The sequence below is a fragment of the Microplitis mediator genome, chromosome 1 (genome assembly GCF_029852145.1).
Source record: "Microplitis mediator isolate UGA2020A chromosome 1, iyMicMedi2.1, whole genome shotgun sequence".
Taxonomy (NCBI): Eukaryota; Metazoa; Arthropoda; class Insecta; order Hymenoptera; family Braconidae; genus Microplitis; species Microplitis mediator.
This window is the reverse complement of record NC_079969.1, coordinates 10,068,983-10,088,432: the sequence shown is the minus strand read 5'-3', so window position 1 is coordinate 10,088,432 and position 19,450 is coordinate 10,068,983. Positions and strand designations below refer to the sequence as shown.

General features: G+C 30.4%; 3 protein-coding genes across 3 annotated transcripts in view; 2 read left to right on the top strand and 1 right to left on the bottom strand.

Moving 5' to 3' along the window:
- Positions 1–1,395: 1,395 nt before the first annotated feature.
- The window catches only part of LOC130670098 (uncharacterized), a 38,540-nt gene continuing 20,485 nt past the window's right edge, over positions 1,396–19,450 (top strand). Inside the window, exons 1-2 of the mRNA XM_057473301.1 lie at positions 1,396–1,984; positions 2,040–2,866. The gene's annotated coding sequence lies outside the window, so the exon portion shown is untranslated. The remainder of the gene's footprint in view (positions 1,985–2,039; positions 2,867–19,450) is intronic.
- LOC130670097 (inosine-5'-monophosphate dehydrogenase-like) lies at positions 7,838–9,502 on the bottom strand. The gene is made up of 2 exons (XM_057473285.1): positions 9,173–9,502; positions 7,838–9,082 (listed from the first exon to the last, which is right to left on the bottom strand). The coding sequence occupies exons 1-2, from the start codon at positions 9,500–9,502 to the stop codon at positions 7,838–7,840; spliced, it is 1,575 nt and encodes a 524-aa protein (XP_057329268.1).
- On the top strand, positions 13,898–18,636 carry LOC130663277 (uncharacterized). Its single transcript, XM_057462410.1, has 3 exons — positions 13,898–13,906; positions 17,660–17,943; positions 18,032–18,636. Exons 1-3 carry the CDS (start codon positions 13,898–13,900, stop codon positions 18,513–18,515), a joined length of 777 nt encoding a protein of 258 aa, XP_057318393.1. The 3' UTR covers positions 18,516–18,636.

Sequence of the window (19,450 nt, the reverse complement as noted above, 5' to 3'; positions counted from 1 at the left end):
CGAAGCTATCACTTTGGGTAGAATAAAGATAGAAATTTTCAATAAAGGTACTTATTTCCATGTAATACCAGACAAATTTCCTTTAGATTATACGGGCATACTCGGCATGGAATTTTTACGAGAGCACGGCGGAATAATAAATTTAGTAGACAATACAGTCACAATTAAACATTTAAATAATTTACAAATATCATTGACAGAGGGAGAATATTTCATTTCGAAAGCTCGTACAAAAACAGCAATGTTTGTTCGAGTAAATACTATACTAAAAGAGGGTTATATACCCCGTATTGAATTTGAAAACGGTATTTACGTAAGCGAAGCTTTAGTGAGTAATAATAACGGTATCGCTTATTTGTACGCAATTAATACTCTAGATAAAGATGTAATAGTAAAAGTACCCGTAATTCCTTTGTAACGGGACCTCTCATACTTTGTAAGACGCTGCAAATTCCCCCTCCCCAGACTCGGACCTCATGGTTGCATCTTAAAATTTTTCAAGAGCAAAATCACTCTACCGAGCACCGGTTTGCTTTTCGGTTTGTAGCTGAGTTACTCCTCAGCAAAGAGTCAGTAATTAGGTACAGCAGTATCCTCAATCTCTCAAATTTTCAATAAAAAAAAAATAAAACCGATCATCATCGCTTTTATATCACAGTCAAATAATAAATATATACATCTATATATTTAAAAATCATATAAGAAAAATAAATAAAGAAATTATCATTGCTAAAAAGATATAGCGCAAACGCAAATAAATACATCGGTAAAAGTGAATAAAAATTCGCATCGCGAAAGATAATTAAAGTTGATAAAAGTTAACAGTGTTATTGGTTGTGAGTAAATAGCTCCGAGTTCAATTATAATTTTGAGTGTAATTATATCGAGTTTACTACTATTATAAAAACAAAAATAAAACAATCCATGGATAAAATTAAAAAAAAAATATCATCCTTTAAAAGAGTATCAACTCTATTTCCTATAAGGAACATTAAAGGAGTATTATTCTAAAAGAACATAAAATTAAAACATAGAAAACCAAAAATCTCAGTGTATATTAAAAGTGTAGTAAATGTTCAAAAATAAAGATACGATCCTTTAAAGAGTATCAACTCTATTTTCTATCAAGAAACATAAAGGAATTTTATCTTTACTAAAGATTAAAATTGAAAAGAAAAACCAAAGTGAAAACCAATTTTTGTGTTTGATTAATTAAAATAAGTTAGTTAGTATTAACATCCTATCCTCACACAAAGACCGGATTGTACGAGCGAGATAGCAGCCAATTCAAGGGTCAACAGCTGGAGATCACACTCAAGGGTCCAGAGATTTACCGCAAAGGAATATTCGAGTAAAAGTAATCAAAGAAAAAAAACAACGCAAAGGTAAGAAATTCATAAGTGGTTATTTTATCTTTCTCGACTTAATAACCAAATTTCAATCAGTCTCAAATTTAAGCGGAAAAAAGGAAGCTATAATTTTACAATTGTATTTAACAATGAACATATAGTATATTCATATATTTAGAAAGATACCTCTGTTTAAATATAAACTAGAATTAAAAGAAAGTCCACATCGAAACGTATCCCTAAACAAATAAATACAGCTTAAACTAAACATTTGAGCCGAAAATTGCATTGGTTAGTCCGAACGCCTAATCCACGCAAACCAAATATTAAATAATTAATAGTCGGACATAACAGAATAAATCAAATATATTTATTCTTTAATCAACGACCAAGTTCTTTCGAGCATTCGAGAACTACCCATGTAGTCGCGAAATTTGTTGAAGAGCAAGAACGTCTACGAGACATCAGAGATGCGAAGAAGCTGATGAGTGACAGTGATGATCACTTACTTATGACAGCAGCAGAACAATATGAGACAATCAACCAGTTATCCGAAATTATAGAAAAGGCTGAACAAACAGCCCGAGATGTATTTAGCGAATCTACCAATACAATGGATGGACTCCAATTTGCAGGTATTTATAATTTTTTTTGTATTAAATAAAAATTATATTTTATATATATTTTCAGAAGAATTCGTGGAGGGAATTATTAAAAAGAAAATTGGGTCCGAGTCTTTTCGTATGGGAAACAAGTTACCACCACTTTTCATAGGTGAAGACCATATAAAAAGACCATCGACTTTGGCTCATCAGTTCTTTTGGGAATCAAACTCTGAACCATACTGAACTCTGGACAGTTGACGGTGTTCGTGGCTAGAGGAATGATATCCCGATTGAGGATTCGGTCACGTGAGCCCAGATCATTGGGTTGGTCTTTGATCGTCGTAAGCACTCGTATAATCGGCATATTATTTTCTACTAACTTCAGAAGCATAAGCAACGCGACATTAGTGTATAGCATCCGATCACGTGAGTCCAGATCGTACGATTGGTCCTTGATCGTTGTAAGTCGTAAACTAATATCACCCGTTTAGCACCGGTACAGCATCGATTATCTTCATCTTATTTTAATCCATTTAATTTCATTTTCATTTTTATTTTAATATTGAATTGTACCACGAAAAACGTAAAGAATCAAAGAATATTTTACCGCGAGAAAAGCGAAGATTTTAAAGAATTATTTTACCGCGAAATGCGAAGATTTTAGAGAATTATTTTACCGCGAAAATACGCGAAGATTTTGAAACAAATTTACATTTTATTTTACGGCAAAAACCGCGAAGACTTTCAATCAATTTACAGTTCACATACAAAAATTTTGAAACGCATAAATAATTACAACAAATAAACTAAATAAATCGATAAATTAGAATCAAATTAATTAGCCGCGAGAACGCGTAGTGTAAAACTGTGTTACTGCTGAAAGTCCTGACACCTCACCTAAACCTATGTAGGGTAAGTTTATAACCATTGTAACCATTGTTTGGTATTTTTATTATTTCATATATGTAAAACTGACTAAACCATATGCATGAACATTTTATCTTACATTGATTACTATTTGTAACCCTCTCGTATTTTGAATATATTTGATCATAAATAAATAATTACTCGTGAACATAAACGTTTGAAAACCATTATTTCTGAGATATATTTTACTTTAACAATAAGATACTAGCTTCACGAGGTTTTTCGGCAGCCCACAGTAGGGGGTACACAATCTTACATTTACCACTCGACGTTTGATTGTGAAATTAAATAAGTCACATCATAGATTGGAAATCGCTTTAGGTTATTATCAATATTGTCTTCAACAGTATTGTGTAGGCGCGAGTTAAATATAAAATAGAATAAATTGAGCATTCGGTCACGTGAGCCCAGGTCATAGGATCGGTCCTTGACCATTGTGTTATGTCCGACTTCGTAAACTTTTTTCAAACTCATGTTGAACACTCCTAGGGAATAAATATTCCATTTTCTCATAAGAGAAACCAGGATGGGTTCAATTGAGCGATGCAGAACGTCATACTAGATTTCTTCCTTCTGTCTTTTATTCCCTTATTCTTCGTTCCCCACTTACTTCTTACAACAATTATTCTAATGCGTGGTAACACCCACAATTAGCATTGACTTAAATTAAGTTCCGTCAACGGGACATCTCATACTATGCAAGATACTAAAACTCCCTCTTTTCCAAACTCGGACCCCCATGGTTGCAGCGTTAAAAATTTCGAAGACCAAAATCACTCTACCGAGCACAGGCTTGCATTTCGGTCATTAGCTGAATTCGAAGTTTTCAGCAAAGAGTCGTATACCAGGTACAGCAGTATCCTCCAAAAAAAAAAAAACAAATCGCGTATAATTTTATTCGAGAAATAAAATTAGCAAAGCAATTAAATAAATATATATACTATATATTTATAACAAAAATAAAAAGTAAAGAAAAAATTATAGCAGTGATATATAAAAATATACATATAAAAAAAAATATACCGCTCAAAGAGAGCAAAAATAAAATCGCATAGCGAAGAAAAATTTATAATATAAAGAAAAAGTAAATTTCAACAAAAAAATAGTGTTATCGGTTGTGAGTCAGTAGTTAAGTGCTTAATAGCATTGTTCAGTGCAATTAAATTGAAATAATCAATATTGTAACTAAAAGTGAATACATGTTTAAAAATAAAAGTAAAAGCCTTTAAAGAGTATCATCTCTAATTCCGTTTAGGAAAATTAAAGGAATTTTGTTCCATTAAAGCATAAAATTAACAACATAGAGAATAAGAAAATATCAGTGTATACTAAAGTGTAACAAATGTTTAAACATAAAAATAAAAGCCTTTAAAGAGTATCATCTCTAATTCCTATTAAGAAAAATTAAAGGAATTTTATCAATGTGAAAACTTAAAGTTTCTAAATTAAAATAAAAGACAACCAAAGTGAAAACAGTTTTTGTGTATTATTAATTAAAAATAAGTTAGTTAATATTGACCACCCTTCCTCGCTTGAACATCGCTTGCACGAGAGAGAGAGAAAGAGAAATCGTCAACCAATCCAAGGAACACGCTTCAGGAGTCCAAGGGTCTACTACGAAGGAGTCCCCCAGAAAAAAAAAATTAATCAACGAAAATTATCACCGTAAAGGTAAGAAGGTTATAAGTGACTATTCTATCTTTCAAACTCGTTAACAAAATTTCAATCAGCCTCAACTTAGGAGGAAATAAGGAAGTCAGAAATTTTATAATCGTATGTACTAAATTTGCACATTTTATATCTATCGACTTATGAAACTAATTCTGATTTAGTCAACCTAGAATTAAAGGAAAACTTACATTAACAACGTGCTCTTCTAAAGATCACCTCGTATTCAAAATCGCTTTGTTTTCTAAACGTTTTCTTGAGTTATTCAAACTAAATCTTGTGCTGAATTATATTCAATACTTAGTCAGTATATCAAGGCTGCTATTTATTGAATATAAAGAAATTGTCATCCGCTAATAATAAATTACTTAAAGTAATTTCCGTGAATTTAACCGCAAACTGCCACGTGTTGCTTTTTATACGTGCGTATTAAGTTGCATTCGCTCTCGCGTATAATTTAAGTTGAATTCGCTAATAATAATTATTTCTCACAATAATTGTCTGTATAAAGTGTAAATAAACAGTTAATTTATTTTCTCTAAAAAGTGTATAATTTTTAGTTGTTAAAATTACCATCACCTACACCAGATCCTCTAGTATTATTCGCTAATTTTACATTTTGGAAAACGTATCCCTAAAATAAAACAAAATAAGGCTTGAATTAACATTTAAGCCGAAAATTGCATTCGTTAGTCCGAACGCCCTAATCCACGCAACTAAATATTAAATTAAATAATAGTCGGACATAACAATTGTAAGTACCCTTTTATTTTATACCTTTATACGAAATTCGTACCTACGCCCATCACGATCTCCGTGACAGATTAAAAACAAAAATACATTTCTTTAGAGAGAATCATCTCTATTTTCAATTAAGAAAAATAAAGGAATCTTTTTTTTAATCGGTAATTAAGATTTTAAAATAAAGTAAACATAAAAGGTGCCAACAACTATTGTGTTTTGATTAATTAAAATAAGTTAGTATATATTATCACCCAACCCTCGCTCGAAGATCGCTTTTGTACGAGAGAATCAGCAGCCAATTCAGGGGTCAATAGCGAAGGAGCTTTCCAGCAGAGTAATAAAGAAGATTTAAAAGTATCAGCATAAAGGTAGGAAATTTATAATTGACTTTTTTCTTTCTTGACTCAATAACAAATTTCAAATCAGCCTCAAATTTTAAGTGGCAATAAGGATGCGATAAATCTGGAAATCGGTTGAATTAATGACCAGTTTCTCTACCTATCGACTAACGGAGACAACTCTGTTTTAACAGAATTGGATTTAAAAGAAAGTACATATCGAAACGTATCCCTAAATAAATAAATTAAGGCTTGAATTGAACATTTAAGCCGAAAATTGCATTGGTTAGTCTGAACGCCATAATCCACGCAACCAAATATTAATTAAACAATAGTCAGACATAACACAGATAAGAAAATTTTGGGCCTGAGTAACGAGTAAAGTCTCGCTCTCTTCTGGCTGCATTCATCAAGGTGCGAACAAGTTATTTTACAATGAAGAAAAAGAAAAAGAAAAGTGTTGGTATAAATTAAACTAGTATAAGTACTTAATTTGAAGTTCATCAAGTATTCACACAGTAAAACAGGTATAACAAAATAATTAAAATATTAAATCAAATTTTGAAATTCTCAGTTTTGTAATATCGGAATTATAAAATATTATTTCAAACACGTGTAATTCAAAATTTTAATTTTAAATAAAAATAAAAAATGTTCATTTCAGTATCCCAGAATTATAATAAAATTAAAATTCGAGCACGTGTACTGTAAAATTTAAAATACTAATGTGTTATTTTCATTATAATTTTGAATTTTGTAAATTAGAGTCGGCTGATTAGCCATCTAATACTTTTATTATTAATTATTAAGATATGATTTAAATAGCGTACCGAAAAATTGTATAACTGAAAATAATCTAGTACTTATCTCAAACAGTGTTATCAGAGAATAATTTCTCAATCTCAACAATTTTGTAATTGAGTTGACAATATAGTTAGAAATTAAAATTTAAATATCGTTTTATTAATTTAAAAAAAAACCTATCCACCTTAATAAAAGATCTCTGGGGTTCCCGGTCTATAGACTTCGGATTGGGCCGAATACCCACAAAAACATCATTTATGTCAATTTCTGACATAACACTTGTATTGAATCAATGGAAAAAGTAAAGTGATTTTCGCACGGTTTAAATGAACCAAAAAAATTTTAGAATTGAAAAAAATACTCGTGTTTATTTTTTCAAAATTTTTCTAGTTTAGTAAAAAAAAATAATTATCTTCGTTATGATTTAAAATTTAGATGGTGAATAATTTATTTTCAAGTTATAGATTAACACAAAAATAAAAACGTTCTTCCATTTATTTAAACATTTTTGTAAATCACGAGTATTTTTTTTCTTTATTTTCAATTCTAATAACTGAAATTAGCAGACATCTGATATTCTTAAAATTAACAATTATATAACTTTTGAAACAGATGATTTTTTTTCTCGTCTCTGGGCGGAAAGCGTCGACTTTCGTTCCGCTGTGCAAAACGAAGTTGCCGCTATTCGCCTCCGTCGAAGAGAAAAATAGTATACACTCCTGGGGCAGTAAATAAGAAAGCCTCAGATGACATTACATGTGATCTGAGACATTTCTTACTCTACTGCCCTAGGTGTGTAATATACTATATCAAATTTAACAAATTACTCGTGTTTATTTTTCTCCCGATGAAAAATAATTTTGTATAATTATTTATTTATTAAGCGAGAGACTCTACCGACTTTAAAATTGGACATATTAATATTCGGTCCTAATAGTCTTGCGACTAATAGACCAGAGATCGGTGAAATCTTTGAATGAAAGCTTACTTTAAGAATTTGTTTCGTGTTATGGATGTCTATTGGAAGAAAAATTACAACCAAGATAAATTTCTGACTTACTCGGTTACAGCTTGCACATTATGTATAAACAGCTAAAGTAGTGGTATGAGCCTTTTTCGTTTTCTGCGAGCTTTCCTCTGGTGAACTGCTTTAATTTAACAGATACACACAGCTCAGACTTTCCGTTTTATTAATTTGCTCATCAATTTAACTTTTGTTCGTAGCTTTTTAAATTTTAGTCGTGAAGTGGAAACCTGCCTTCTCTGATTTATTATTGTATATTTTAATTATTTTTAAAACATCAGGTGGTGACCAGCCTACTCTGATTATCTATTGTACAACCGTCCCCTTTGAACTAATTTTAGAGCTTTAAAAAAATAATGTTGAAAAATTGTAAGATAATTAATAAAGTCTCTTTTCATAGGAAAAGAGACCATGTACATTGCCTTCTTGTTGTGCTGAAGGTGTCCTTCTTTCAAATTTAAGTTCTCCGCTGTACGTCAATGACCGGAGAGTTGAAAGTGATTTAGCCCCGATATCTTGACATCCGTGTTTGATACCACACTGCAGATATGGTAAGAATTTCAATACACTCCCTTTGTCAACGATGGATCCACTAACACCTTGGGCAACCTTCATCTTGTCCATTTCATTGTGGAAATAACGATCCATTGCTGAACCTTTTGCGTCTTTCTTGTTCATAGCCTCGAGTGATCCCATACCCCGGTATTTTTTTAAGCGGACACCGTCGCTGAAGAAGTATTCACCAGGTGCTTCCGAAGTTCCAGCCAATAATGATCCCATCATTACTGTACTTGCTCCAAGACTGAGCGCTTTGATGATGTGTCCAAGAGATTGAATACCACCGTCTGCAATTACTGGGACGTGAAATTTACGAGCATACTCGCTGACCTTGTAAACAGCAGTAGCCTGTGGTCGTCCAACAGCCATAACTTCTTGGGTGATGCAAATAGATCCGGACCCCATACCGACACGAAGTCCGTCAGCACCAGCTTCAATTAAATTTTTCGCCTGTGTCTTCGTAACAACGTTACCCGCAATTATTTGTAGCTCTGGATACTCTGTTTTTATGTATTTTATCATTTCTATTTGAAAAATTGAATTACCCTGTGATGAATCAAGAACAATCACATCAACACCTGCAGCCGCTAATAATGCAAGTCTTTCACGATCAGTGCTTCTTGTCCCAATAGCCGCGCCAACCAGTAATTGTTTGTTACCATCTTTGCTAGCATTTGGGTAGCTCCGATTCTTTTTTAAATCCGTTCGTGCCATCAAGGATACCAGCTCACCTTTTTCATTTACAATAGGCAATTTACCTTTCTTAGATTTCTCTAGAATTAAATTGGCTTCTTGCAATGTCACACCTGACTTTGCAGTAATAAGATCTGACAATTTTGTCATTATCGTCTCAAGCTTCAAATTTTGCTGACTAGGTGAATCTTCTAAGAAATCAATGTCTCGAGAAGTCACGATACCAACAAGTTCACCACCAATTTTACCATTTTGCGTAATAGGTACACCGCAAAAACCATTATTGGCTTTAACGTTTAGCACATCTTTCACAGTATCATTCGGCGAAAGAACTACTGGGTTTCGGATAAATCCATGTTTATATTTTTTTACCTAAAAAAAAAATCAAATCAAAACAATTTATTAACATCGTGTTCGATCTTAAATAAAAAAATTAATAATTTAATTGTTTTTCTTTCTTACTTTGTAAACCTCAGAAGCCTGGTATTCCGGAGTGCAGTTGTGATGAATTATTCCTATTCCACCAGACAGTGCCATCGCGATAGCCATGTCTGACTCTGTAACAGTGTCCATCGGCGATGACACTAATGGTACTTTCAGTGTAATTTTTTTGGTTAGCGGAGACAACAAATCTACCTCGTCAGCAAGAAAATCAATATAGCCAGGCAGAATGATAAAATCACTGTAAGTTAGTCCTTCACCGGCAGCAAATAACTGTGCAGCTGATAGTCCATCATCTGAGAGTTCAATATCTCCAGCAAGTTTTCCTTGTCCAGCCACATGATCTTCCATTATGTTCATTCAATTTTTCACTAATTATTTGGTGATTTCTCTCAGTAGATCTGTAATTTTTTTTTTTTAATTATTAAATAAGAATTTATTGTTGATTCAAATAGAATTAATTTTAATGGCGTATTCGGATTCATGCTCTGCACTGCTTGGAGCAAGCCCGAAAAATTTCAAAAGTGATCGAGATTTTCCGAATATTACATATATTTATATAATTTAAACAGTTGCTGCTCGAATAATAAGCCAATTGTTAAATTAAACCTAGATATTTTATAGTAGATTAATTAGAAAAAAAAAAAAAATATGTGAATAACGACTACTTGATCATTGAAAAAAATGATCGAAATTTTTGGATATTACACATAAAAATAAGGAAAAATAACCTTATTCGTCAATAAATTTTCAGAGTAAAATATTAATATAACTTGTAATTTTTCAATTGACAATCGGATTCTTTCGGTATTAATCGGCTCTGTTCCGATTAGTAGCTCAAAGCAGCTGAACACGCCATTGAATGTAAAACAATATAAATATTTTTAAAAGTTAATACAGCCCCCTATCCAAAAATTCTCATAGAATGCGAAACCAATACAGTCTATAGGATTCTATGCGGCTTTTGTCGCATTTGAGTGGATTCTATAGGAATTTTTGGATTGGGTCGTCTCGGAAAAAAGCTTGGGATTTTTTCCCACACCGTTATTCTTTCTCCCTCTACACGGAGAAATTATTCTTGTTTGGAATGCTATAGTGTCATAGTAGTGCCAGACTATCTTGGCTACATGTCGGAAATTGAAATAAACACATGCAAAAATTACTATGGCCATTGTAAAATCGACAACGATTGTATCGCAAATCATATCAGATCATATCAATTTCTGCATATGTTTATTTCAATTTCCAACAGGTGGCCAACATGGCCCGGCATTACCATGACACCATAGCATTTTGCGCATGCGCAAATACAAATATCGTAGTAGAGGAAGATTAATTGTAGTAGGGCGAAATCCTAAACTTTCTATGGGATGACTATACTATTGTAAGCACGTTAAACCAAGAAAAAAAAATACTTGACTCGAAAATTAAATTATTTTAAGCCAACAAAGAAATACTGGAAAAATCTAAATACTTTAAACTATGAAAAAAAAAAATACTTGAGATAAATCTGAAATGTTTCTGAACAAATACAAAAGTTTCTCAAGGTGAATCACTTTATCCTTGAATCGAGACAGTTAATTAATCAATAAAGAAATTAGCTTCTAAATCCAAATTTTTTTGTTGTTTTAACCAAAAATAAAATGTAAGTTTGATTCAAGAAAAACGTTAGAGAGAGCGTAAAGTCCTTAGTTTAAGTAATCCTTTTTTTCTGTGTATAATAAAAGTATTAGGTGGTTATCCACCGACTCTAATCATGCAATTTGAATTTACAGTAAAATTATTACAATAAATTCGGATGTACAGTAAACTTGGTTATAACCATGGTATACAATAACTAGAGAAGAATATAGAATCAAATACAATACAATTTGTTAAAATATTTCTGTGGGTTGGAAATTTCTTTCATAATTTACGATAAAATAAATTTAAGAATTACAGTACCTGATTCACAACAGCTTAATCGTTTTAATTTGTGGGTTACACTGATTATAATTTGTTATTCGTGTTTTTTTTATTTTTATTTTATTTTCAAACTTATTTATAAACAATTTCGAAATAAAACGTTATGTTGAATTACTTATACTTTGAACCTAGTGCGTAACTAGACAAAAATAAACTTAAGTGTGAGAACACTTGTAAAACTAGTGTGGAACTATAGTGTATAACTTAAGTGTGGATACTGTGACTTCACTGACCTTAACGGAACTATTATACTGATTTTTGGTTCAACAGCTCCTGGAATGTGTTTTTGGTCTGTCCCATTTCGTGTATTGTTGGGGGAAAACTGCATCTACTCGGAATGTAGTTTTCTTGGGTCCTTTCCCTTTCCCCGTAGATCGAGTCGGGAAAGTGGTAGGGACACGGCTCGATGCTAGCCTATGTGCGTGCGCACCCATACATACACCCGCATGTACAATATTTTACTTATAAAAATCAGTTTTATTTATTTATAACACTATGTTATCTTAAAAATTATTATATTTAAGATGTACTTATTTGTCTAAAAATTATTGTTAAATGGCTGGTTACGTATTCTTTTATTTGAAAATTACTTCGTCTAAATATTTTTTATTTATTTAAAAATTATTATCGAAAATAATTTCGTCTAGAAATGACTGATTTGTTTAAATTACTTATTTATTTTTTAAATATTATTGACTGGCTATGAGTCTAATATTCTTTCACTAAAATTATTTCGTCGAAATTTATTTATTTATTTAAAAATTATTATTGAATGACGTCGAGCCTATTCTTTATTTCATATAAAAATTATTTGTTGAATATTCTTTCGGTTAAATTTATTTCGTTTAAAATTATTCATTTATTTTTACGAATGTGCACTTAAGGAAAAGGAAAGTAAATTTAAGATAATTATTTGAGGATTATTCCATTATTTTCTTTGTTTTAAAATGAGCCATTGTTAAAATTTATTTTTTTTTGTTGTACATAATATAAGTGCGCCTTTGTTGATAATTTGTGAATTGCTTTCTAAGGAAGTATTTCCAGCTGGCCTTTGGGACTTTACTACATGGTGACCTGAAGGGTCAGTAAAACTACATTTATAGGTATTTATCTACATATAGGTATAGGCTTTAATAGCATTATAATAAATGTCAAAAGAAATAAGCTCGGTTATTTGAAAAGCATACTTAAAAATTCATTTTGTTTTATTACTTTAGATTCATTTGAAAGTAAAGTTTGGTCGCCTGATGTAGATATATATATATAAAGGAACGAAAGGTTTTACTGAAAAATATGGATTCAGGTAGACCGGAGAATCCCTAATGTCTTTTGTTCGATTAGTTCCAGCCGAGCCAGTTTGGATGCCGCGTCAGCAAAATACCTAGACCTCCAAAATTAATTTCAATTTTGAAAAATCCTCTTGTGAACATATTTTTACATAGTTAAACTTTGAAAATATATTAAAAAAAAAAAATCGATTTTTTTTTATTTCTACACCAGAATACCTTCTTAAAGCATTCAAACAAACGATGAGCAAAAGCCACATACTTTTGTTTTGCTGAACTAACAAATATCTAAAATAATTTTATAACAGGAAAATGAACATCGATACAATAAAATTTTTTAAAATCATAATTTATGATAAAAAAAATTAAGCAATCCAACTTTTACATTTTAAATTGTAAAACTTCGTGATTGCTAAAGCATCGAATGGACTTAATGTACATACTTTAAAAATTACAGTGTGCCCTCTAAACATGAATTAGTGAAAATAAGTAAATATTCACTAATTCCAAGTGCAAACCGAACCACTAATTTCAAAAAGTGGTTCGGTTGGCACTCAGAATTAATGAATATTCACTTATTTCACTTATGTATGTTCCCTGATTAAAAATATTGATTGAAAATAATTGAAAATGATGGGATTCGAATTCTTTTCAATAATTTCAATTGATTTCAATTTTTTTGTTTGTATATATAGATATACAGTTTGCATGGAGGGGCCGTTTCTCAATTCTTTTCAATCAATATTTTTAATCAGGGTTTAGAGAGTAAAATGTAATAATTCCCTTGTATCCATTATGATCTATAATTTATAGCTCACACTTTAAACTTCACTCTATAAGTTAGTAAATAATATAATTCGACATTTCAATTGTTACATTTCTGGCAAATGATAATTTTGACACTTTTACAGACGAAGACATGATTTTCAAAGCAAGAAAATTTCATTTGTTGAAGAACAATAACATATTTACATTTTATTGTATTTGATTTACATTTTAAAAATGTAGAATATACCTGCTTCAATTGCAGAACAATTTATACTGTGTAAAATGTAAAAATTCGAGTTTGCAATTTAATTTATATAGTTTTGAGATCGAAGAGCTCGTTTTTACATTTTATACTATAATTATTCCTGTTTTCTTTTTTCCGTGAGCTAATCTAAGAAAAATTTTTTGCAATAGTTATCGCAAAAAATAAAAAAATCATTTTATTGACATAAAAAATAGTAAAAATTAAAAAAAAACTTTGAATCCAAGAGAAGATTAATTCTTAACATTATTGTTAACAACTTGAGTAAAAGAAACCACCACTAAACTAATTCCACCTAAAAAAACTAATTAGAACAATTTCATTTTTATTATTGCGCGTAAGACAGACAAGAGGTAAAAAGCTTAGCTCCTTTTCCGTTCTACATAAAACCCAAATTATTGATTAATATAATTTAATTAACTATATAATAGTAAATATGAAATTATTATTTGGAAATTTTTAGAAATGACTGAAGTAAGTCGACTACTGACATTTTTTTAATTAAAAATTCTTAACTTTAAAAAAAAAAATTTCATTTTAGAATTGAAAAAAATACTCTTGTTTATTTTTTCGAAATTTTTCTAGTTTAGTAAAAAAATGATTATTTTCGTTATAATTTAAAAATAAGATGGTGAATCATTTATTTTTATTAGGTTATAGATTAAGAAAAAAATAAAAACCTTCTTCCATTATCTATTCATTTAGTTCTTTTACTACTATTTATTTCACTTTTTCCTTATTTTATTTGTATAATTTATTTTATTTTTAAAAGAACAAAAATAAAATAAGGAAAAAGAGAAATAAATAGTGGTAAACGAACTAAATGAACAGATAAATGAACAAATAATTAATAAATGAAAAAATAAATAATAAAGTAAAGAAATAAATAAATAGATAAAAACTTAGTTGGTTAAGTAGAAGTTAAGTTATAGAGAGAGGGCAGAAGAACAAGCCTAGAACTAATGCGGAGGGGATGGTGCGACCTCCGAAGCATAGGGCCCTAAAACAAATGGGGAGAAAGTTCAAGGCCAAGATGATCTTCTATTGGACCTGATTTTCCCCCAGCCAAAATAATTAGGAAACGCCATTTTCACTTTCTGAGGGACTCCGAATTTTGACTAAGAGAGTCAAAGGTGAAAATTTGTCCAGAGTGGACGGTTGTATATAATAGATAATAGTAAATCAGAGTAGGCTAGTAGCCACCTGATGTTTTAAAAATAATTAAAATACATAACAGTAATTCAGAGTAGGCTGGTAGCCACCTGATGTTTTAAAAATAATTGAAATATTTAATAATAGATCAGAGTAGGCTGGTAGCCACTTGATATTTTAAAAGCAAATCATAATTAAAATCAATAGTTATCAATCAGAGTAGGCAGGTTGCCACTCCGCGATTGAAATTTAAGAAGCTACAAAGAAAAGTTAAATTGATAAGCAAATTAATAAAACGGAAAATCTGAATTGTGTGTATGTGTTAAATTGAAACAGTTCACCAGATGCAAGCTCGCAGAAGAAGAAAAAGGGCCGTAAACTACCTTAGCTGTTTAAAACATAATATGAACCTGTAACCAAGTAAGTCAGAAATTTATCTTGTTTGTAATTTTTCCTTCAATATACATAAATAACACAAAACAAATTCTTAATGTAAGCTTTCATTCAAAGATTTCACCGATTCCCGGTATATTAGTCGCAAGACTAGGACCGAATATTAATATGTCCGATTTTTAAATGGGTAGTCTCTTGCTTAATAAATAATCAACTATGCAAAATTATTTTTCATCGGGAGAAAAATAAACACGAGTAATTTTTCCAATTTAAAAAAAATCGTCTGTTTCCAAAGTTATATAATTTTTCATTATAAGAATATCGGATGTCTGCTAATTTCAGCTACTAGAATTGAAAATAAAAAAAAAAAAATACTCGTGAAGTTTTACAAAAATGTTTAAATAAATTGAAGAAAGTTTTTATTTTTGTATTAATTTATAAACTAATAAAAATAAATGATTCACAATCTTATTTTTTAATTATAATGAAGATAATTATTTTCTCACTAAACAAAAAAAATTTCGAAAAAATAAACACGAGTATTTTTTTCAATTCTAAAATTTCCAAATAATAATTTCATATTTACTATTATATAGTAAAATAAATTATATTAATCAATAATTAGGGTTTTATTTAGAACGGAAAAGGAGCTTAGCTTTTTTTACCCCTTATAATTTTTTATAATTTTATAATTTTTTATAAATAAACAATACGATGACAAAAAAGTTTTTAAACAAACATTTAAGAACAAACGACGAACAACCAATTTGTTTTATATTAAAATAAAAAAAAATTAATTTTTATTGTCAGGTTCATGGAGGTGTAAAGGAAATGTATAGTATGAGCAAAAGTTGTAATTACTCGGGCACCCCAGGTAGAATTTCATTAAGGGCTTTATTTGGTCTTCAAAATTTTGAACAGTTCCTCTTGTCCCGTCTGTTAGAAGTTCATCAATCGTAACACGTGTTTCAAAACTCAGTTTAAACTGTAAATTTAAACATTCAATATATTAAACAATAAATCATTTTTACACATCTGAGGTAAGTAAATATTTATTTAAATATTTAGGTTAATTAAAAATTTTATAAATTTTTTATGCACTAGTCACAAAAAAGATGTCCTCTTGAAAAAGCAATATCTATATATATATTTTAATTAATATAAATATGTTTTTACCCACATTGTAGTATATATTTATATTGCATAACAGCTATTTTTTATTTAATTACCGTTTTTTTAAAAGTTCACATACAAATTTATGAGTTATTTTTACATACTTTAATATTTTTAGTAGATTTTATAAAAATCTAACTATTATATAAAATCATATATGTTTGCAACAAAAAAATTTATGATATATTATATTGTATATTATCCCTCGCAAATTTGAATCGCGGTGGAAACACGGTGGGTTTGTTCCATTTTACCACTGCGATTACGCGGTGTATACCCTGTGGTGAAATGGAACAAACCCACCGTGTATATAACCACGGTGGATCCACGGTGTTTACACTTCCACGGTGTTTCCACCGTGATTCAAATCTGCGAGGGATAAAAAATCATATAGAGATTTTGGCCGGTTTAATATAAAATTATATACAGTAGTAAATTTATGAATTCCATATAATATGTAACTTATATGTTTTTTATATTAAGCTATATATAATACATTTACATTTACCTTATAATATATTGTATTGATATATTTCCTTTTATATTCAAAAAATATAAAATTTTTATATGGAATGAAATATATGATAGCATATAATTCGTATTATATATAGCACCATATATTTTCTTTGTTATATTTAAGCACATATTTTATTCGGTGTATGTATATGGGTCATTCCATCTCAATTCAACGACATTGCGACGGTGACCCTCTTCGATTTTTTTGATTTTTCAATATGTTTTCATACATGTAGAAATAAGTCTGCAGCTAAATTTTTAGCTCTTTCTCTGTACCCTTACCGAGGTTATAATTTTTGCTTAACAAGGATATAACTTTGACTGTAGTTATGATAATCTCACGTGATGGAGGGTTATTTTGTTTGATTTCTAACGCTCTTTTTGAAAAAAAAATTCAAAATCAGAAACACAAAATTTTGTCATGCTTTTTCGGCCATTTTTAGTCGAAAAATTAGTTTTTCGTTCAATGGGACACTTTTAATTTTTTTCAAAAAAAAATCCCAAAATTCTACGTTGAAAAACAAAATTTTTGACATAACCCAAGATGGGCATCAAATAACTTCTAGTAAAAAAAATTAAAAAACAATTTTTATTCTGTTGGATCCTTTTTCATTTGAAGGCTGATATCTCAGCAGCAAACTGTCGTACAGAGAACCAAAAAAAAGCAAATTATAGCTGACTAAATTTCCTAAACGAGCCATAAATTGGCTTTTACGAAAAAAATTTTCCCGGCCCCGTAGACCTAAAAAATTTGGAAAAATTTTGTCTCCACCTTTTTCTTATGATTCCGCAAAAACCGTAGCTCAAAAAATTATTTTGCTGGAAGATCTTTAAATTGGAGATTTCAAGCTTCAATTTACTTTTTTTATTTTTTCGATACGATCATTTTTTACGAAAATACAACCTTCCAAAAATCACTAAAAAATTTATAAAGTTTTCTTGTTCCTTTAATTTTTTGGATAAGTGTATTTATTTTAGTTGAAACTTTTACAGAATGATTTTGACCCTGGACCACACAATGGACCCACTTCAAGTCCATTTGGGTATGCGCAACTCTCTCCTCCGTATTCACCTGGTTCTAAGGAGTGCACTCCTTCGGTTGCTGTGCCTCCGGCACTCCAGCAAAGCAGTTCGACTTATGTTGGAGATTATCACAGGGGTAGTAATTTGCCACATGGCCCATTCCATTCTGATATCGCAGTTCATCCTACAAGTACTTTAGCAGCAAGTGCGTCTCCAAGTACATCCAAACAATATGACTTTTTGATACACAACACGTAAATATTGCCTCTTATTTATTAATTATTTATATTGTATATTTTTAGTAATAACAAAAAATTAATTATTTTTTTTTTTATTTTACAGTCATCTCAACGAGAAATATGTCAACCGTTCTCTGCCGAATACGAAAAATGATGGCGCTAAAAAAGTTGCTAAAAGAAAACAGACAGGACAAAATGAAGAACGCAAAAAGCGATTAAAATTGACTGAACAACGGAATTCTCTCAGTCCAATCAATGATGATGTGCCGCAGGATTCTTTTTGTGATGAAGATTATTTAGATGAAATTGAAGGAGAAGGTACAGCTCGCCCGAAAATAATTGACAAAAACACATACCAAACGGAGCCGGGCTGGTTAACTCCACGGGTGAACAAAAGAGGAGTCACACAAATAGTTAAATGTAAAAAGTGTAAAATGCCATTTGACACCAAAGTTAAGTTGTGGACTCATCAGAAAGAGACTCACTTTAATTCAAAGAAAATTATTCGATGCCCCAACTCGTACTGTGAGTTCGTAACCGACGTGAAACACCATTTGAGTACCACATGTATAGGCACACAGGGATAAAACCTTTCAGGTGTGAACTGTGTGTGTATCATTGCATTAACCAGGCAATGCTGAAGAGTCACATGAAATCCCACTCAAAGACTTATGAATACCACTGTGCTGACTGCCAAACAAAATTCAAGTTCCACCATACCTTCAAGCAGCATCTTGAGGAGACCAGACATCGACAAGGGGAAACCTTCGATGAAAATGGAAACCCTTCTCACAAAATAATTGATGTCGGCGAGAAGCGCAGAGGACCCAGAAAGCCATCTCCACAATCACATGAAAGTAATAATCGAAAAACTGAAAACAAAATTGATGAATAAGGTTATTTTTATGTCTAATATCCTTCTTTCGATCATTTTTTTCAATGAGGAAGTCGTCGTTATTCATAGTTTTTTTTTTCTAATTAATCTACTTAAAATATCCTAGGTTTAATTTAACAATTTATGATATTGATCTTTGTCAATTAGCTTATTATTCGAGCGGCAACTATTTAAATTATATAAACATACCTTTAGCACAACAAGAAGGCAATGTACATGGTCTCTTTTTCTACGAAAAGAGACTTTATTGATTAACTTACAATTATTAAACATTATTTTTTTAAAGCTTCAATATTAGTCAATAGTACAATACATAATCAGAGTAGGCTGGTAGCCACCTGATGTTTTAAAAATAATTAAAATATATAATAATAGATCAGAGTAGGCTGGTAGCCACTTGATATTTTAAAAGAAAATCATAATTAAAGTCAATAGTTATCAATCAGAGTAGGCAGGTTGCCACTCCACGATTGAAATTGAAGAAGCTACAAAGAAAAGTTAAATTGATAAGCAAACTAATAAAACGGAAAGTCTGAGTTGTATGTATGTGTTAAATTAAAGCAGTTCCCCAGAGGAAAGCTCACAGAAAAATAAAAAGGCTCATTAAACTTGCATCCATTTTTTGTC